This window comes from Leptosomus discolor, chromosome 2 (genome assembly GCF_034619465.1).
Source record: "Leptosomus discolor isolate bLepDis1 chromosome 2, bLepDis1.hap2, whole genome shotgun sequence".
Classification (NCBI taxonomy): Eukaryota; Metazoa; Chordata; class Aves; order Leptosomiformes; family Leptosomidae; genus Leptosomus; species Leptosomus discolor.
In genome coordinates, this window is record NC_141392.1 from 93,151,037 (window position 1) to 93,173,543 (window position 22,507).

A 22,507-nucleotide genomic window follows, 5' to 3' on the forward strand; every position below is an offset into this window, starting at 1 on the left:
AGAGGCCACTCAAGGTTAAAAAAAAGGGGACTGTTGTACTTAGGCCATTCATTCCACTTAGCTGCTACGTCACAACTTACTATTCCTAGTGCTTTTCAGTGTTTCACATACTAACGTGGTCAGAACCATATTATTAAGTATGCAAAACATGCCTTCTGGTAAAAACAGGTTTTCCATTGTCTATATGGATGATCACTACATGTCTGAACTTGACAGATGTTCTCAGACATGAACTGAAACTCTATCACGTTTCATAAATCCTAGCTGAGTATTAAACACGCTCTAGCTCAGTAACCTCTGTTAACAAGTACGTTTACTCCTCTCTAGAAGTACACAAAATCAGTGCAAATTAATTAACACATACAAGTAATTTACAGACAACTCAAACTATGCATGCTATTGTAAACCAGATTCTTCAGTTCACAAAGTAGTTCTCACTCACTGTGCATTATGTTATACCTTAAACACCAGAAGCTCTAATTAAATCTTATTCTTAAGAATTAAAAATGTTCATGCAGTCCAGTAAATGATGACACCTCATTAAACATGAAAGCTTTTCTTAAAACTAATTTGTTTTTTCAACTTACATGCCAGTTACTCTTTCCAAATCATTCTAGCACCACAAGGAAAACAGACTTTTCAGAAACTCTCACAATTAAGGTATAAGGTTTCTCATACACTAGCATACACTGCAATGTCTGGGTAGCAAACCTTGTAAGACAACACTTCTTGCCAATTCAAACTACATCTTTATTGATCAATGGCTGGATAAATATGCATGGCAAGAGTCACACTTCACTGTAATCACCGAAAATCAAGCCATTCATGCATAAAATTTAACTTGCCTGTCTGTCATTCCCATCATTATTTTTTTGTTGTTGTTGACCCAGAAAACCCAACAGCTCAAATTGCACATAAGCCATTGTTATCTTCTGCAGTCATTTCCAATCAGGGTGAGGATCTCTCTGATTATGCATCTCCACAGAAAATGTGTCAAGGCTTGACACAGTGCACAGAAACAGCTTTAGTTAGTGCTTTGTGTTTTTCTGGAGTCCACTGTAGACAATGAAAAACCTATTCCCTCCTGGTGATGCACTGACTTCTGGTTTTTTTGGATGTGCTTGCTCACACAAAGTTTACCCGCAGCAGCAACATCCTGCCTGCAGACATTCAGTTGGTCTATCTGCACTACATTTAATCTAATTAACTTAATTTCTGTACCAAAACATTGGTCTTAAACAATCTCCCTTGCTACAGTACATTTGGATTCTGGAATATTGAGCCAAGCTCAAAATATCAGCACTTCTTTAAATGCATTGGCACACACACTTTGTCCCTCACGCCAAAGAATACAAACTAGCCAGTTATTAATAAACACATTTCTTTTCCCTTTGTTATATGAAAAGCACAATAAAGATGTGAACCAACCTCCACTGCTAAAACCTTTAATGGCCAATTTCCCAAGAATCACCCAGATACCAGAATTCCACTGCCAGTAACAGTGAACGTTTTATCAACCATCGGAGGTCAAGCACTCAATTTCTTATATAAAGCAAGAGTTGTAGTATTACATAAAGAAAAAATAACTGTGCCTCTAATTCAACAAGATCCTTTTACAGAGCTAACTCAGAGATTTAGACCAGTACATGTACCATACTGAGCTGCTGCTGGAGAACCAGAGTGCATCCTTAACTTTAAGCAACTGCAGATGCACTTTGCCAGACTGGTATGTAGTAACTCTTATGCCTAGGTACTTGGCTCAACTTGGCCTGCACGATTAAACAGCACTAATAAAAACGGTGTCCTCAGCCTGTCCTCTGTCCCCAGCACCCAGTTCCCAACTCAATGCCCATCCCAGTTCCATTAGCACAAACATTTGCACACGGAACCAGGGAACCTGTCTGCCTAAAAAAATATTCAAAAAAATAAAAACTTTGTTTTTCAGTCAGATCAATTTCTCAAAGCAGTTAATCCCCTGCTTTTGCTGCCACCATGCAAGGAAAAAAACAGAGCATAATTGAGCCAGCTTAGTGCCACTGAATTTGCAGCCTAACCAAGGTAGGCAATCAGTTCCAGCTTTCTGGATATTCAGCACAGTCAACAACTTCAGCTGCACCCTGCCTCCTTTAATACTTATTTTGCATAGACACATGGCAATAAAAGTCATCAAACTCATGTGCCCCACAGGAGCAGTAATACCAGTGAATTAGCCACTCTGCGTAACCTAATGGGTCCAAGTGACAGATAAAACAACATTTTCTGAGCACTAATATATGCAGCAATGACATTTTAAAAAGATTATATGCACCTGGAGATATGTTTGGGCTTTTTCCTTCAACTGTAACGGCTGGCCTAATAAAACCTCCCCCAGTCTTCCTTCAGTCACATTCTTAGACTAACACAGCTACAACAATACTGCTACATATTTTATCTTAAGGCTGGTTTGCTCTTCAGTGAAGAATTTAAAGCTTTAGAACCTTATTTTAACAAACTGCTTTCTCTCTGACTAACTCTATTCATAACTGATCCAATCCTGTAGCACCTTCAGATACATGCCTTCAACACTACATCCTCTGTTACAGGGCGGTTCCCTTGCTCCTGGCCCGTAACAGTTTTGCTTGCATATTTGTTCACAGTGAACAAATGACTAACAAATTATATAACTCGACTTTAAAGAATGTATGGCCAAATTCTACATTTTTAGCTTTTTGCAAGAGGAAATACACTGCATGCTCAGCACCTTTTTTTTTTTTTTTTGCTGTTCCATTGATCAAATAAAAAAGCATGGAAAATTCAAATATTTATTTAAAAGACAGGAAAAATACTTAAAATTAACAACAAATCCAGGCACTTCATGTAATGCAGTATAGCATTCCTCCTTTTTCTTCATTGTATCCAGCCTGACAAAGTATCATACCTGTTCCTGATCACCCACTGTTCCCTCTGACTTCAGCAACTCCCAGTGTCAAGCACCATTCTGTGTGCTGTGCAGATAAAGACATCCACGTATTTTCACATGCTTGGAATTACTAGTTGCTTGTCTGCTTTTTAATGTTGAAAAGGACAATAGACAGGTTGAAACTCAGGCAAGGCTCACTTAATTTGGTGTTAAGCAGAACAGAAGCGGAAAATAAAAGCCAGTATATTTAGAAGAAGAAAAGGATAAAACAGTTTTTATTTAAAAACAATAATCAGTTGGTTTGGATTTGTTTTGATTTTGGTTTTGTATCAAAATACTGCCAGGAAAGGTTTGAAGAGGAATTGTAACTTACAAAGGCAAGCTCACTACTAACAGCATAATAAATACATTAAAGTTATGTGCTCCACAGAATAAGAATGTTCCTTTATCCACTGCTATGTCTAGTCTAATAGACTTGGTCTGTACTTTCGAATAAGCAAAATCTAAATATGGCACGTAGTGTGTTATGGAGACTTAAGATGAAGGACCATAGGCATGACAGCTGGTCTGGGTTACTTGCAGACTGCAGATTTTAGGTGCTAGCAAACACATCCTTCTAAGGTAATTGCCTTAAGCATATATCACCACAGCTATTAGTGTTAGATTTGGACACTAACAGATCAAGTGCATGAATTTTATTTAAGTCAGGAATGAACACTTAGATCAATTTTTTTTTTTTTTAATTACCCATAGCACTACAGGAAATTTGCCTCAGGTTTGTGTTTTTGCACTGGCTGCTGGAGGACATATACCTGACAACAATAAAAAATTAGAGTGGATAAACAATACCCAACCTGATGTAAAACCTGCCAATGCATAGTTCTGGAAAACTTTTTCAGAATATTTGAAATAGCAAGAAGAGTTTTGATCAGATATGCTTTTCTGCATCATGGGGCCACGAATTTTTTGACCTGATCAGATACACTCCATCACACTCGAAGCCTCAGTCTTCTCTCCAGGTTATGAAGAGAGATTGGCTTTCATGAAGGCTTTGAAAACCAAGGTGTGACAGTTCCAATCAAAGCATCTACGTTAACTAGAAGACATTAATAGAAAAATTATTTGACACCAACAAGAAGAAAGTGCATTATAGCAGGGTAGATTTTTCTAGGACCTCATACTGCCCCCAGACTCTCTGGTTTTGACAAATAAAAAGATAGAGTTTGGGTGTCATTTATATTGCCTCGTACTAAGCACAGTTTGAAAGCTGGATTATCCACACAAAAGTATTTTCTTTCTCATGAGGGCAAATCTCAGGCAGGATATCTATATGCTTCTGTTCCCAGCTGGCATTTACGAAAAGAAGCAGTGACCAGAATATCTCTGTTCACCAACTACTCAGAACTGCCACCATGTCCTCTACTGCTGCTCAGGGGGCATACATTAAATCAGCCTGCTCTAAGGTTTACTTATCTTCAATCCTCAACCTGTCCCACGATTCAGTCGCTGATCCTTAAAAATTTGTTTCCACAAATGCATAGAGCTTCTAAGTAACAGTGTCTGACACAGTCATCTCCACCCTCCTACTGTCCTCAGGTCCTCCCTTCCTTAGGACATGAGAAGCAGCCAGCTCCAGATGCTGTATGACCTTGTTTGTTCCACCCTTATCCACTTGCTTCCACCTGGCACCTTAACAACAAGCCTACCAGTGAGCACCTCTTTCTCTGCTTCTTCAGTGGCTCCACTCCGTTGACCAGAGTACACCCTGGTTCCCCAGAAACCCCGCATCCATCACACTTCACTACTATCTGATTATTTTCAGCATTTACAATGAGTTAGCACTCCCATGCAAACACTCCCTGTCCAGCTCGGTCGTCCACCTGCACACACAGCCAGCAGAGTACAAGACTATTTTCCCGTAAGTGACACTCTACTTGGTAAAATAAAGTTCCTATTTTAGTACCGTTTAGAAGCTGGGATATTTTGGGAGCAACAAAATACTTGTGGGAGAAGACAAATCTAAATCCTTCCAGGCCAAGTCCATTCTCTTACCTTTCTCAAAGACCATTTGCCTGCTCAAGACGGTCTCGTTATCTCTGATCACTTCTCCCCTTACGGTGACCTGTGCCGGGCTGTCCGGCAGCAGAGCTACCCCCACAGTCACGTTTGCTCCAGGCCTGATATTCCAGGGAACTGCCACCAGGAACATGGGTCTGCAAAATCCAAACGGGCAGAGGGAGAAAGGGCAGGGGGTGAAATACAAATCCCCCCGGAAAGTAACAGCGTCCACATAATGCCGCACGACACACGCTGCGAAGCTCCCCCGCCGCACCCCGCTGCGGAGGCTGGAGGCGACGCTGGCTCGCCGGGCGCTGCCAGGCGCCCCCGGGCTCTGCCGGGCGGGGGGCGAGCAGGGCCGCCCTGCCCGCTCTCCGGCCAGGCTGCCAGCCGGGAGCCCCCGGGGACCCGGCCCGCTGCCCCGCGCAGCCTCCGCGCCGGGCGGGGAGAGGAGGGGATGCGCGGCGCCCCCGCCCGCCCCGGCCCCACGTACCCGGCCGCCGCGGAGCTGCAGAGGAGGAGGAGGAGGAGGAGGAGGAGGCGGACAGCGCCGCGGGTCCGCGCCATGGCGCTCGGTGCGCGCTGTCCGCAGCCCGGTGGGTCCGCCGCTGTGCGCAGGGCCGGGGCGGGGGCCGGGCGGGAGGCGCCTCCGCGGGCGGAGGAGGGAAGGGAGAGGCCGCCCCTGCCCCAGCGCCAGGCAGGCACCGCGGGGGCGGTCCCGAGGGCGGCCCGGGGAGCGGGGGGGCGGCCAGCCGGGGGCGCGGTGGGTGCGTACGGCAGTCTGCCTCCACGGGCGCACTGCTGCTCCCCGCAGCCCGCGCACCCACGGCTTCGGGCAGACGCAGCCGGGGAGCGGGTGGGATTCTCAGGCGAACACAACGTCCTACAAAATGAGCACCGAGAGTAACGTTTTCTGCCCGTAGCGTCGAGCGGAGCGGCAGCCTGTGGTCGGGAACTGCCCGTTTACCGTTAAGGCTGCGCACCGCAGAGACTCGGAGAGACGCGGGGAGCCCGCCGAGGCGCGCTGCCGTGGGGCTCAGGCTCGCAGGCAAGTCGGGAACGGTTCTGGGTCCGAAAGGGGAGCACGATGCTGGCAGAAATTCAAGGAGACTCGTAGCTGTTTCAACGTGAAACGGTTGGTAATGTAGCTCTGGTTGGACGGTCCTCTGTGCCCGATAGCTGCAAAATAAGGTCATGTCTGCGTATGCATCTTAACCAACTTTCAGAGTCCAAGAAGTGCACTGAAGCAGCTTGGATGAGATTCTGCTCCTTTAGCACGTTCATTGTAACTGTGCAGAGTAGACACATCTAACCATGTTTTGATGCATCTGAATTCTTTCATCTCTGCACAAGGCTAATACATTTAGAAATTTCGGCCAGTTCTTGAAGTCTGCCTCTTCAGAAGTGCTGGGCTGTCATCCCCTGCATTGTGTTACGCTGACAAAATGCTGTCAGTTAAAGCCCTGAATAGAAGCATCGTGTTTTGTTCTTATGAAAAAAAGGTATGAACGATATACATAACAGTGTGCTCTGACAGTATACCAGGCAGTCATGCAGTCTTTTCACATCTTTTAAATTTGCTTTTGTAAGATTTCATACCTCTGCTGATTCTTTTGAAGCACCAGTTTTTAAGTGACAGGAGAGAGGGTGCCACCTCTGTAGACTAGGGAGATGGTGATATTACAGCAACCACAGGTGATGCCTGGAAGGCCAGTCTTGGCAGCTCCTCACCTGCAATAGGTACATGATAAGGCAAAGTTTGGGAGATGTTTGCTGTTCTTACTTGTAAGTCCCTAACTCGCTGCATGTGAGAAACAGGCAGGGAAGATGAACAGTCCCTGCCAATCCTTTTTTTGGAGATGGTGGGAAAAAATGCTTACAGGCAGAGCTGCATCCCAAGCACCCCAGCCTCAGGTGTTAAAGCTACTCATAGTACACGTTTCTCCAGTCTCTGGCACTGAGCCCAGCTGGCACTCCACTGTACCTGTCAATACTAATCAGCTCTCCTAGTCTCCAAAACAAGTTGGCCACATCCACACTTCCTATTGGGTACAGTCCACGCTAACCCCCAAACCACACCACGAGTTGTTCAAGAGAGCACTTGCTGGCCAGGGCAAAACTGTGCCAAGTTCAGCTTGAGGGTAGAGACAATCAACTTCCAGTCCCAAGAACATTTGCTGGCACTGTTTAATTCATTAGCATAGATGTAGCCCAGAAGTCCATTAGTGGAAGCGCTTGCAAATGTCACAGATTTTGCCCAGTTGTGCAACAGTATTGTGGACTCCCATTTTCCCTTTTTTTTGTCCCAAGGGCTTATTATTTAAAGATACTTTTGTATATGTAGCTTATCTCTTCTACAAAAATACCAATAAAGAAATCCTACAGCAGGAAGTAAGAGAAGAAATGGATTATTAATACTAAGATTTCATCTGTCCTGAACAGATTTATCACTGATAAGAGATTAATAAAAAGAAATTAAGTGTCAGATGCCATTCCATAACAACATGCAAGCTCCATTTCTTACAGGTATATCCATGTACTTGGAGACAGGTTAAATTAATGGAGGACCATCCTACTACTTGGAGATCTCTGAAGCCCAAGTCCTCTGAACATACTCCCTTCATTCCCTTCCTAATCCAACATGGAGTGTCCTCTGCTGGAGTTCAACCACCCTCTGATTCCCTCTGCCTTGTCAGAAGACATTAAAGCCCATTTTAATAATTTCATTTCCAAACAGGATATACTACTGTTGTAGTTGCTTAAACAGAATCCATTGTATAGCGTTAATAGAAAGACTTGCTAAAGCCTTAGGCCACAAGCAGTGAACTTATGCTGAACTTACACTTCGTTGTATGAAGGGAGGCCCCAGGACTGGTGCATCCTGTGAAAAATAAGGTAACTACATCTGTCAGTAGAAGCTGCATCCTGTGAAAAATAAGGTAGCCACATTCATCAGCAGAAGCTGCATCCTTAAGATAAGAAAAGGAACGGCCCTCCCAGAGACAGAGAAAGGATCCAATGAGGAACAGGAAGAACCCAGACCCAAATATTACTGTTGGAGCAAACTGTCACATGAGGAGAGGGGAGCTTAGATTGTGATGGTATAATTGCCCAGAGATTTCTTTGTTCAGGGTCCGTCTATGGAGGCACCCAGCTCGAGCCATTTTTCCACTATACCATCTGAATAAATTATAAGATTTGATGCTTGAGATTCTGCTATAGGAAACCTAGGGTAAAGAAACTTCTTTAACATTACACTGTAGGTACTGTAGAGGATTTCCATGGTTAAACATACCATTTAGGAATCAAATGTGGTATGTAAGGATTCAGTAAGTTCAGTTAGCAGAAAACTTAAAACACGTAATAGCCCACTTCAGCCATAACTTTAAGTCACATCTTACCAGCATCTAAACAAGGTCTTGATTTTCAAAAGTGCTCTGCTATTTTTTTTTGTAACATAAGTTGTGACTTCCCTGAAACACCACTTCCAGTCTTACATTCCTTTATCAAATGTGGTCCTTCTTTGGTGCCCAAATGACACTAAATACTGTACCTGAACAGGGAGAAGTTACAGTGTGTGGTGGTTCCCGTGAGAAAGCTAGCCTCAGGAGCTCCCTCCCCCATTCTCCACTCAGCACCTCCCAGCTGTGCAGTCCGCAGCCCTCCCAACCCTACTCTGCAGCCTGTGCCATACAACTCTTTCTGGAGAGAAGTTTACTTCTAACACAGCTCATTTCAGTGGCCCCATTTGCCACACAGCCCAAGTGGCTATCAGCACAGTATGAAGAAAGAAAACTGTGGAGCATGGGCAGATATGAGGTAAACCAAAGAAATTTTAAGCCAAAATAGCTTCAGCCCTATAGCCAGTGTATGCTATACCTACACCATGTATCTCAAGCCTCCTCTGTACATTCCTCTGCACACAGAATAAAAATGAGTCCGGAGTAACTGGAAAATAAGCATAGTTATAAAGAATTGGGCTAAGCTGGTAACCTATTCACGCTCACTAAGTGTTAAACTGTTTGTTCTGTTGGACTTGACTTATGTTTCAGGTAAGCATAATTTATCATGCAACCTTACTGATTACAGGGCTGTCACATTCCCCTGCACTCTGTTAATCTGCTCATTTCCATTTAGGGTTGTCTACACGAGGGTTTCGTTATGCAGTTACATGTCACTGTTTAGTTTCATCTAGGTCAGACTGGTAACTCAAACAAAAATAAGCAGCACTTCACTTTGTGCTAAATTGGTCAAATTCAAACTTAGGGGCACCTAGACTTGAAAAGCTTTGGCATACCCACCGGCTTCTGTTATATGGTGCAAAACATCCTCAGCTAAAAAATACCTGTCCGTCCAGAACAAGCAGATGAAATGGATTACTTTAGTCCTACTAAACTACTAGTAGATCTGTGTTTAACTAAAAAAAAAAAAAAAATACCTTAGCCAGGTTACACATCATTTTCAAGATCATAGAAACAACCATTTGACAGTCTCAGGCCTACATAAGTTTTAAACACCTGGCTCTGACAAACACCTGAGAGACTAATTAGTGCACAAAGCTGGAAGCAGGGAACTGCACAGCAACTTACTGAGATCACCATGTGAGGGAAATTTGTTTTGGACCTGACTTCTGCATATTAGGAATAATTTTGAAAGAGTATAACCTAGCATGAAAGGATTTAACAACCTTCAACTGCTCCAAGCCAGTGAAGTGGATACTCTGTAGACACAGATTGGGAGGTAAAACACATTGTCATTGTGTTCAGCATGCCAACCAGGGAAACTAGCTGAAAAATCCCTCTCTGTTCAATTTTTGCATTTCAGAGTTAAGCATTACCAAACTCAAGTTTTACACCCATCTGTGATATGTCACCATAATGAAAATTCCACTTTTACCACCTTCACTGCTCCCCAGGAGCCTAACTTTGCTAATCCTTCATGGTTTCTTACAAACAGAGCTTGTAAGGGCTGCAAAAGTCATCTACAGGACTGGCTACGGTCTCAGGCAGCTAACAACTAAACTGTTGTCTGTTCCAATACAACTTAGTTTAAGTCTAGCCCGAATATATGTACCAGTATCAGCTGAAATCACACCTTAGAGTTGCAGCCTAGGTATGCTCTAAATAAAAATGTGTTTAAGTAAATACAGAAAACTGGAATGGTTCCTTAATGAGCCCAGAAAGCCTTGGTAAATAAGAAGGGTTGCAGCACCTAGCAAGCTCTGCTAATTGTATGAAGATTGACTCGAAATAAACATATGCACAGCAAGGTCTGCTTTTCTCTAATATGACATGTAGAAAACAGTACTGTTTGATAAATGTAAAAACCTAAGCACTAGAGTACTTCAAATACTGGGGAAAATCTCAGCAAAAATTATGACAGTGAGGACTTGAATGGTCAATGCCCAGTCCTGCTTTTAGCATTAGACGGTGAACTTGGCTAGTCAGACATTCAGCTGGATTCAGCAGGCATTAAACCAGACTGTGGTGCAAACAAAGCGTGTTTCCATGAAATGAGGCAAATTCAGGGAAATCTGAAGAGCTATGTTATGTGGAAATTTTAACTAGAAGATCACTGTAGTCTCTTCCAGCACAATATTCTGTCTTTTCAAAAGCTTAGCTGGTTGCCTTATGCATCACTGAGCTCAAGGCCTGCAACAAAGCTCATTTAGGGGATGGATAAATCTTTTAATTAATCTCAATAGGCTTTGGATGAGATCCTAGCAGAAACTGTGATTCAGCAGCTCATAGAACTAGGAAGGAAGCAAAAGCCTGTTTTATCAGTCACAGTGAATGGATAAGAATTACAGTGAATAAAAATAGGTGAGTGGAAGATCATTCTGTGGTAGTAGGAGGGCATATGCCTTTGCTTGGATGTAAGCCTAAAGAATTTGTGTTTGCTGGAAAGTACTGGCAGGAGCACAGGGTATAAAGCTCTCCCAGAACTGCTCAGTAATGACACTTCTGATGCTGGTTCTGATGATGGAACGTGTCAAAACGTTTTACACTACGTTGATGAAGGGTGTGCCACACACTGAAACTTGCCCTGAGCTATCAGGGTGGAGTTTCATGAAAATCTGGTCTGCACTGCCATTAAGATCTTTTTTCCTAGTACCTGAAGACATGTCTCTTAATAAATAATGTGGTCTGCAAATTCACTTCCAACTTGAACTGTTAGTCCAGGCACAGTGGGTAGGATTCATCTGGTCAAATGTGCACTCTGCAATTGTCTACAACTAGTTATTTATATTCGCTGGATAGACAATGAAGCGACAATCAGACCAGATTTATATGACTCATTAAGATACCAATGTTTGAGTGAGCAGACATTCAAAAGTAGCCTTCTAAATGAATCAAGTGAATCCCAACCTAAAAGTACCAATTTCTATTAAATGTATAAAGAAAGAGACAAGACAAGTAATAGAAATATATCTTGTTATCTCCAGAACATGTAAGATGACTATAGCTTAGGTGTCCTCATTGAGTATTCAATAAATGAAACCTAAAGACAAACATTAATTTTGACAAGCTTTGGATCAGGGCCTGTTTGAAGGTACCAGATTTTATTTCTCTTTGCCCAAAGGCTGGCGTAAGAACAAGCAAACAATGTCCAAATAGGAGAAAAGCTGCTTCTTTCTTAATATAGCATAGAAAGACCTTATTATCTTGGAATTATATGCTTATATTTCTATAATATTTTAATTTTTATTATTAAAAAAAAACTGTACACATTTTAACCATAACCATTAAAAAAATGTAATCAAATCCGTAAATATTGTATTATTGCATTATATGCAATATTACATGTGTGCTTTGAAATACACCAACAAAGTAAAGCACTGTCTTTTAGGAAGCACATCAAATTTAGAAGGACATCATGGTTAAGACTTCATGAGATTTTGAGAGACTGACTTTTAGAAATGATTCTGAAAGAAAGGGGATCAAAGAAGAAATGACAAAATTATACCATGGGAAATGGGAAAGTCTGAGGAGCAAATTTACAAATGATACACCTAGGAGTTCCCCTACAGCAAAGATAATCCTCAGTTACCAAGTTCCCTGGCCTTCCAGCCCTTTTAAACTGACTGAGCAGTGCAGAAGGACGATAATGGAATGAAAATTCGGACCTTGCCCCCTGTCTTTCCCAGAACAACAGCTCTTGGCAGTTGGTGGATCTCACAGAACCATAATGAATTACTGCAAAATAACTTTATGTTCTTGTTGCTGATGTGCTGAAAGTCCTCCAAGGTAAATGTGGTATCTGTAACAGGTTTTTATGTGTACCTGAATTTTCAGATTTCCTCTGCAGGCATCCTCAAAGTAAACTCTTGGCTTTACAGAAATAGATAGCACTGAAATCATTGCCTTCAGTGAGGTCAGGACTCAAAATTGTATCATCCGCTTCGCTTAAATCTCTGTAACTTTGATATGAAGAACTCAGTTTTCTTGCATTATTTGCTGCCTTTAGCCTGCTAACTTTGATTGATACACTGTATTTTATCCGATACATATACGCAGAACATTTAGGAAGCAGGTTCACATAATGCCTTTTTTACTGCGAAGTAGAATTTATGCCTTAATTTTATTTTATTTTAGCATTTTTCTCTGATTGTAAAATGTTCGGCCATACAATAGTGTAGATTAAGGTAAACCAGATGTTGATTAAAGCCTCAGTTGTAGTGACACTGTTTAATTGGATATACTGCATTAGTCTTCTAAAGAGGACCATTAGCTTCACTGTGTAAGCCTGGTTATTTTATATAAACAATGCCTGCCTCACTAACGACTATATCCTTGAGAAGGAACTGAAAGACTGATAAAAAGGGAACAATCCAGCCCCAGAAGGCTTTGGAAGAGGATGATTACCAAAGAAGCATGATGTCAGCAACATCTGCGGTAACTAGGGGAAAGCTAAATGCAGCAGGGGCAGATCATGACCACTTGCATGTCAGTGCAAGACAAGACAAGACAAGACTCAACCCCTCTCAGGAGCATGAGTGCTAATTTACATGGGAAGGAAGGCTAATTTAAATATAACTAACCAATACAGGAGGGATGGTAATTACTAACCAATGACCATAAATTTAGGCAAGTTTTTACTAATTATGTAATGAGATAAATCCTGTGTATGGTGTGCTGGCTTTGTGGAATTCCCACCTAGCACCCATCTTTGTGCAAACATGAAATACATATATCTCAGCTCTGTGTGTGAGATTGGCATTGCACACCGGGTGTTGAACCCCGTTTGTGGGACAACAGTAGGGCCATGTTAAAACATGTACAAACATGCTGTTTTTATGGAAGTGAGAGAAGTTAAAAACTTTTACAAGTAATGACAGGTTGTCCTTAAAAATCTGTTTTCCTAGGGCAGTATTTTTTACAATTTTATGTGATGACATTCCATTTACCAGGTTTCATTACTCATTTTATCTTAGCTGTCCTTATTCCCTTTGCTCTCTGGGGGTTTTCAGAAGGTCAGTGCAACTCCTCCTCATTGCAAATACTGCTGAAACAGCCAAGAAAAACCTTATTTTTATTAAACAATTTAGTGTGCATTAACACTATTTCATTTTAAAGAAAATGAGAATTCCCTGAGGATTCAATTACCTTAAACTACAGCCTATAATTAAACTCTAAATTTAAATTACAGCTTTTAAAAAAGGAATTTCTAAAACCAGTGTTTCCATAATGTCATAGAGTAGTATATCACAGCATTCTGGAGTACATGCAATCACACATTTTAACTTCACTTTTAATTAAGTACATAAAAACTGGCAGATTTTTTAATGAATGTGTGTTTCTATGATAGCTATTTACGACATTAATCTACCCATAAAAAAGGGGATGTTAGTACAGCAGTCTGTTTTATAGACCAGTGTATCCCTGTAGGCAGAGGCAGCTTCCTTTTAAAAGCACACTGACCTGAGAGCAACTCATAGTGTGGACAAACCTCACTTCCCACATTTTACACAAAAGTCAGTCAAGGTGTGGAGACAATGCCCTAAACCAACAGATTTAAGAGATGCATTTTTTAACTCATCAGAGGGGGACGACTGAGAGGGGCCTCTATGCACTTTCATAGGAAGAAAATAACACGTGCAGATCTATGGGAGAAAAGTGTAAAAAGAACTAATGGTCAGGCATTAAAGTCAATAAAATGTAAATTAGAAATTAGAACACACTACCAAGGAAAGCGGTGGCTACTGCTCCTTTTTATGTCTTCCCATCAAACCTGAATGCCTTTTTGAAAGTCTAAACCAAGCAATTAGGCTAAATAGAGGGGCAACTTGCTGAAATTCTGTACTCCGTGACATAGAGATAGGGGATCTCCAGGCAGCATGATGAAAATCCACGAGGTTGCACTTGAGCTGAGGGACCAAAATCATACACAGAGAGATGAATGTATCCCAGGAAGGACAGAGCAGGGATCTGCTCCCAAGGAACTTAAATAGACTTGACAAGAGGGAAAGAAAAGCACCTAACAACGGTGGAGACTATACTATTTCAGTCCTGGTTTCCTCCATCTTGACATGTCCAGAAAAGGTCAACACTAGAAAAAAAGAAGACAGAATTAGAAGTAGTTGTTAAAATCAAGTTTTTGTAGGATGTGATCTCTTGCAGGACAGCTTTTTTTCTTTCTAAAAATGAAAACCAACTTTCTGCTTGGAAATGGGTCAAAAGCTAAAATTGTGACTATGTTTTAAGTTTAGTTTGTCTTTTTTTTTTAATCAAAAAAAAGAAGAAAAAAAATCCTTCACTTTCCAACCAACTCCACCATGGTATCAAGAAGCGATAGTCATTTAGAGTAGATGTAGGTAGACATCAATTATGTAGGTAAAACCTCTCAGAACCTCCATTCTATTTTAGATTACATCCATTTGACAATCACATAACATGAGAGTCAACCTTACGTTACGCAAGTTGTCTCTTACAGAATCAGTTTCTGTAGAAGCTAAAATGGCTTCTATAGACAGAAGTGATTAAAAATTGTTTAAAAAAATACACTCAAACTATTTATAAAACTTGCACAAAACTTTGTGTTTAGTTTAGACACAGGTAAATACCAGTTGTCTCTCCCTGAGGACTAACTCTTACCACATACTGCCTACAGGAAAGGAGGGAGGGTGAGGAGACCGATCTCAGTGATTAAGAAGGACCTGAGTAAAGGTTTAATGTTTCAAGTCGCCAAATAAGCCAAAGTCTAAATAAACTCAGCCCTTGAGTAATGCCACTATAGGATATTCATTCTCACTTTTCAAAAAGCAACTTTGTTCCATTGCCCATCACCCACAGCAGCAGTCATGTTTATTTAAATAAAGAGGGTGTGGACCCAAGAGCTACATCTTTCCAAACCTTACTGTAGCAACCAAATGTTTGGAAATTGCTGTCATATAGCTGAAATGTGTCCTATATTGGACAACTTTCTAAGGCCTCCTAGCCATGTTTCTAGGCTAAAGATTCACCCTGTGATTTTTCTGACCACTAACAGCAGTTCTGGGAGTTTTTTCTTTTCTTCGTTTTGTTCCTTTGTACTTTGGACTTAATTTACTTCAGATTTAACTTACCTCGGATATGAAAAAAACAAACTATATTTAAAACACCTAGTGCACATGATGTTTTTACTCCTAAGAGGGGTTGCAGGAGCACAAGACCACAGGAACATTCAGGGCAGAGGACTCAGGAGGTCATCCAATCCAGCCTGCTGTTCAAAGCAGGGTGAGAAATGAGATCAGACAAGGTTCCTCAAGTCTTTATCCAGAAATATCTTGAAAACCCCCAAGGACTGAGACTGCAAAACCTGACAGTTAGCTTAGGAGTTTGCAATTACATTTCTTACAACTATTTAACGTTGTTAAAATTTCCCAGCTGCACTTTACTTACACTTAGCTGCAATACTCATACATTTTCATCTAAATTGAAATAACATAAACCACAACCACGTTGCTATTTGGATGACTGCAGTAATTACTACTGCATTGTTTCCCCTTCTCTAGTAAACAGAAATTTTGACAACAGGACAAACAGCTCTTATACACTGCATAATACAATCAAAATGAGAACTGGTAGTAAGGAAGCAGAGAGTCTGTAATACCACCGTTTCAGCTCTCTCAGCAAGGCAAGGCAGTAGGGTACGTGTTGCACACTAGAAAGAGGTCTGAGTGAGAAGGTACAAACGATTATGTGATAGGCATCAGGCCAGGATTCGATCCAACTGATATTCAACATGTACATGGCCAGGCTGTCCCAAGAGTGATCCTGAGAAACAGGGATGTGTTGACAGGTTGACACCAACTGAGTCAAGCCAGGGTTTACTCCCTGACATGGGCTGCAAACAAAGCATAGATATACTTTACATCTATATCAAAAATATCCAGCCCTTGAGGCTTGATGCTCCCCAGCAAACAGAAGGAAAAATACTTATAGGGTATGTAAAGAACATATAAAAGTCATGAAGGACTGGAGAAGACTTTCCCATGCTAGCAAGAAAAAACAGCTTGCCTGCAGCTATCTGAAGTGTCGGGTAAGACAAAAAACAAACCTCACAAAGAAACTGAGAGTTCATAAGGGGTGTACTGGCCTATTAGCTGAAAATTTTTAAGTCAGAATTTAAATATTCATATTATTTTCCAAATCCTGAGGTGGAGAAAGTGACAGCTGTAAGTCATACACCAAAACCTTAATGGGATTAACAACGGCAAGATAACCTGGAAAGAGGTCCCAAAGAGATGTCTTACAGCACGTGAGGACATGGAGCCATTCTGCCGGAGGGAAAAGACAAGGGCTTCACAGAGGCTCCACCAGTCCACAGCAGGATGAGGCTGGGCTTGCAACAGGGTGCCAGAGACCCCCCATGATGCTGGCAGCTCTGAGTGACTGTTGGTTTCCACAGCCAGAGACTTGGATTATGTAGCAGCTTCTGCACCCTGCCACCAGTCACCATGCAGCACATCAAAAAGCTACCTAAAGCTCCTCAGTTGCAAATGACTCATCTGAGACAGTATGAGCACCGCTGTACAACTAGGTTAACTGAATGGCACCCACCTCCTTTCCTCCCTCTCTCTCTCTTTCTTGCTCTTCCTTTCCCTCTTTATTTCTCCTTTGTTTTATAATAGTCCCACTGTATTTTTATGTAAAGTTTTCACATACGTCCTCTAGATACAATAGCTGGGGATAGCTGACAATATTTGCAAAAGAAAAAGCAGGCTGATCCTGTTATGAAAGATTATAATTACCATAAATTTAGGCACAATTTTGGAGCAGAGTGGCAAATTAGAGGATAATTTTGGTGAACATTGTAACAAGTTGCTTTAGTACAGACACCACATTTACTTCTGAAATTTAACATTTTGCCAATCAACATCAAAAGAGAAGTGTCTTTATTTTGGCAAGAAGCTTTATTTCTTTTTGCTAGGCACACCTACATACCAAACATCTGAGAATCTTCGGACTTACGTCTTCCTCAGACACCTGCTGGCAAAAACTAGTAAAGTCATTCTCTATTTACCCAACCAGTCTAAGGGATCTCACACCATCACACACATTTTCAAGTTTCCTAGTTTCACTGTTATGCCAGAGACTAGCAGTTATTAAGTACCTCATTCACAGTTCTTACCTTAACTGGCATATTGTGTTCCTTGAGCATAAAAAAGCACATCATCCTGTCCTGCGTGACAGGCTCCATCCAGCTTTCTGAGATCTCTGCAAAAATTATTTACTAAGTTATTGACAAGAGAAACATATTTTTCAGGATCTCTAACCTATCATACATAATGCAAGTTTTTACATATCAGCACTTCCAAGATTAAGTCAAGCTCCTTCACCACTGGGAATATTTTTGAAAAATTTTACCATAAATTTCACTACAGAGTTTGTGTTCAAAGTTAGAAAACACTCAAGCGACAGCTGCAAGCGTGTTCTTGGGCAGTTTCAGGCTTTGGCAAATCCAGCTACCAATCAAGTACCCAGCAGGCTTCCCCAGCAGGAACAGGACAAAACTCTGTTGAGATAACCTGTAAAATACCAGCATCTTTTATCCTCCTTGTTCCATCTTTCATAACAGGACAACTCAGATTAATTTTATTAATTACAGATCTGGACAGCCTCAACATTGCAGTATTATAATACACCACATCATGGGGTAGAAACTCTTGAAAGAATCATTCTAGCCTGGCACCAAGTACAAAGACACAGTTTCACAAGACTGAGCCGCACAGCTGAAAGCCCAACATTTATGCACAACACTGGAATTCATAAAGTACACCTCAAACCCTGCAAATCCCTAATAATTCATCACCTGACTACTCCATAAGTAAAATGCCTTAAAAGCCAATGTTTCTATGGTTAGGCACGTGCATAGGGAGAGGTAAGACTTCACCAGGAATTCAGAAAATAAGCATTTCTTCTCAGAGCATGCTTAGTCTAAGACCATAAAGGCATAGTCCATAGTACATAATTCAGCTGTGGAACACAGCGAATATGCATACTGAATTTTACATAGGTTCAAAAACAGATGGCATAAATTCTTGACAGACAACTCTGTGAGGGACTACTGAGTACAGAAGCACTACATCCAGCTCAGGAAAGGCCTGAGTCACCAATCAGTGTATTAAAAACAGGCAGCAACTATTCAGAGGATGTATCACCCTATGCTTGGTCTGTACAAGCCCTTCCCTTTGCATTTGCTGTCTCTTATGAGGAGCAGCTGAGGGATCTGGGGCTGTTTAGCCCGGAGAAGAGAAGGCTGAGGGGAGACCTTATCGTCTCTACAACTACCTGAAAGGAGGTTGTAGTGAGGTGGGATTTGAGGGTGACAGAGCACTGGAACAGGCTGCCCAGGGAGGTTGTGGAGTCTCTTTCTCTGGAGACATCCAAAACCCGCCTGGATGCATTCCTGTGTAACCTGCTCTAGGTGATCCTGATCTGGCAGGGGGTTGAACAAGATGATCTTCAGAGGTCCCTTCCAACCCCTACCATTCTGTGATTCTCTGATCATTGCTACTCCCCTTTCCTTTAGAAAGAATACCTTTAAGTAAGGGAGTCTAGATACCAAGATTGCCTGTACTTCCAATCTATATTTCCACTGGCTACCACAACACTAAAATTTAAGCAATACAAACCCTAAGTCACTTCTCTGAATCTAGTTGAGCGTTGTCATGTAACCCAGAGGAGTACTTTGTAGAGGACACAATGTGTGCTTCCTTTCTTCCACATGAAAGAAATGCTGCTAAGGAAAGTCCCAAGCTTTTACTGTCATGGCCAATGCCAAAAACTGAACTGCATGGAGTGCCTCTGCTAACAAATGATAAGAAAAGCCAGTATGATTAATATCTTCCCTCCTAACATAACCCCCCAGGGAAGAATATCCACGGCGACAGGGAGCCCTGAGGCATTTGCAGCAGACAGAATATTTCCAGACAGATGAAAACACATTGTACTGCCAGAGTCACATAAACCATTTCTGATTTGGTCAGCATCATCTTATGCATGATTTAGTAATGATTTTGTATTCAGCTTTACAGTAGGACTACACAGCTCAAGGCATCCCAATTCTTTTCCTTTTTTGACTGACTGTAAATTGCTCTCTTGTGAGAAATGGGAGAAATTTTTTGCTAGGATGCACGTGCATATCTTTTCTTGTCCAAATGATCTCATAGCTTAACTTTATATTCCATTTTGTAAATTATCAGTGCAAAACATAAATATCCTTGTTAGGCATTTACTACATTAAAATGCTCTATACTGTACTGCATATAAGGAGACTTAGACAAATTTAAAAGTAGATATTTCAATCTTCACTCGTTGAACTCTGATTATGTTACTTGCAGTTATTTAAGAATAACCAGATGATTCTGGTGATACTGTGAGTATAACCTGTATTTCTCTGCTCCTTTCTTCTGTTTATCTTGAAAAAGACTTCAGAAGTCGGATTCTCTGAAAGAGCACAAATAAATAAGGGTATCTTGTAATATTAATTTTAAAAAGATGTAGGAATCCAGAAAGAGACAACTTTATTATATCCTATAAAACTTGATAACCTGACAGAAGAGGCATTATCTTGCTCCATGAGGAAATACTGCAACTTAGGTTAGCATCACTGATATATTTTCCCACGCCACCTTCTTCATCTTCTAAGCAACCCTCAACATTTAGTTTTAAGGGCTGCTAATTAGTATGGGTAGTGTTAAACAGTTTAAAATGTGTTCCTACATCATCACAGACATATCCTGTCTGCACCGCTGAGTGAGTATGAGAGCTTGCCCTAAGGAGCCACGGCACTGGAGGGGACAAGGCTGCACCTTCTCTTAAGACCCAGGCACCATCCAAAGTTTCTTTTCCCAACCGGTCTTCAGAGCAAAGAGAGCCATCTGCTGCTCTACGCAAGACATGCTGCAGCGTGTCTTTTTAGTTTGATTATATGAAATGTCAGAATGGCATTTAGGGAAGGAAGTGCAAACCTTTGCTGTTCTCCTCTTGCATGCTGTGAAGCCAGATGACAAGGGATGTGCAGTGCTGAGCAGTGCTGCCCATCATCTCCCCAGCCCAGCACAGAGCATAGCTTCATCCAGTATTGAAAGTAACCAGGGAAAAAGTGGTTGAATACAAACAACAGTCCTTTTTAGAAATAAATAGTCAGAAAATACTTCAAATACTTCACAACAGGACTGCATCACAAGTACACACAAAGTCTGGCAGAGCAGAGCACAGGCAACAACCAGGATTGCCTGGTACGCTGGCCAGAGGCAAACCACACCTGTTTAAATACAGCTATATACAAAGCCAGCCTCCAGGGAATAAGGAATGATGTTCTCATCTGCTGTGGCAAAGGCCAGTGCTCCTCACATGCTCCTGAATCTGTATTTGTATGTGTCACCTTTTGACTCTGGGGCTGCAGCCTTGCAGTCAAGCTGCTTTCGGTGCAGTGTGTCGCTAAGCGAGGAAGATTCATTCACCAGTAAGGGTCTACAAGATCAGAGAAGGAGGCAGCAGGGCAGAGAAATCTTGCTATTGCAAGGTTTCTTGGCATTATCCCATTCTGAGTGTGTAGGTAGATTTAACATACAACTTGCCTTGGTGAGAAGAAATAAGAGAGACTTCAAAAAAGAGGAAGCCTAGGAAAAGCTTTGTCTATCACTCCAGTCCCTGAAGTCTCTTGTCCTCCCTGTGTTATGACGAGAGGAGTCTAGGAAGAGCTTGGGGTTCAGCCTATGGATGGAAGTGGTCATTTCATGACCCTGTGCAGCACATCAGTCCTGGCTCATATGCTCTCAGACTTCCTTCTTCATGAGCTGGGGGCTAGAACGCTGGGATGTCTTTCTGGTGGCATGTACAGAAAGGCCAAGAAGGGTACAGCATGTGTGAAATGCAAAGCTGAAGTCTTCAAGTACTACAAACCAAATCTCCACTTCTCATAAAAAGTTGCAAAATATGTTTGATGCATGCTTGGTCAGAATAAAGCAATCAGTTTTCCTTCTGTAATTTTGGCTGTAAAAGTGACTTCCAGGTTAAGTTTGACTCACAGAAGACACTCTTAGGCTAAATTTCAGAACCAGAACAGCAGTTCTTGTTTGCTTCTCATGCTTCTCATCAATGTAATACTGTATGACCAGCACAACGGCCACAGTCCTTCTATTGACACTTGCAAACTCAGTATATCTACCTTGTGTGAAACGATACATCTGAATATGTTGCCACAAATCTTTTACATTCTTCCATTTTCCAGGAAGCAAAATTTTCCAGGATGCAAAATTTTCCAGGCAGTTATTTACACATTGGTATGATGGCACATGGGCATCTAAGGGTTCCAGTGGATGACCGGCAGGATCACCAAAATGACTCAGCACTCAGCCCTGTCAACGGCACAGTGGCAGGCTCCTGTGTAAAAGCCTGTAACACTTAAAAGACCTTACCTTGTTGTTAGCTTTGACTGAGGTCGAAACCCGCTGATTCCAAGAAAAAGCCCTGTTACACGTGCTATGGTGCTATTTCGTTTATATTGGTGCATTTTAAGGCCTCACTCCGGGAACAGCGCACAGGCCCAGAACAAAAAGGAAGGTCCTGTGCTGCAGATACGGCAGTTCATGGTTACAATGCTGCTCAAGTGGCCGGGCAGTTCCGCGGTCACGGAGGAACCCAACGCCGGCGCTGCCAGCCTCTCCGCCCCGTTCGGACACGGCTGCCGCAGCTCACCCGCCCCGCCAAGCCCTCGCCTTCCCTCGCAGGCAGCCATGTGTGGCCGCGGGGATCCTTCGCGCCGTGCCACCTGAGGCGCTCAGACTGGAGCAAAGCTCGAAACGCAGCCACAGCCACCCCCACCCCCTGCGGCTGCCACGGAAGCGGCAGGCGACCCGGGGAAGGGAAGGCGAGATTCGCCTGATGACATTTGCCCGAATTATAAGGAACTTTCCCCAAAACTGTCGAGACAGCGACACCCGAGGCCGAGTAGTCCCCGTCGGTCAGTCAGCCCGCCCCGCCGCGCCCCGCGGGAGGGAGAGAGTGAGCGGCCGCCTCCGCGCTGCAGATGGGCGGGCCGACGCGGCCCCTGCCCTCACCA

At 42.3% G+C, this 22,507-nt stretch overlaps 1 protein-coding gene across 1 annotated transcript in view; it reads right to left on the minus strand.

Annotated features, from left to right (window-relative positions):
- CD109 (CD109 molecule) overlaps positions 1-5,524 on the minus strand; it is a 77,092-nt gene extending 71,568 nt beyond the window's left edge. The window contains exons 1-2 of the mRNA XM_086461463.1: positions 5,451-5,524; positions 4,952-5,112 (exon numbers count right to left, since the gene is read on the minus strand). Of these exons, the coding sequence (XP_086317589.1) occupies positions 4,952-5,112; positions 5,451-5,524 (235 nt within the window). The remainder of the gene's footprint in view (positions 1-4,951; positions 5,113-5,450) is intronic.
- Positions 5,525-22,507: the final 16,983 nt, after the last annotated feature.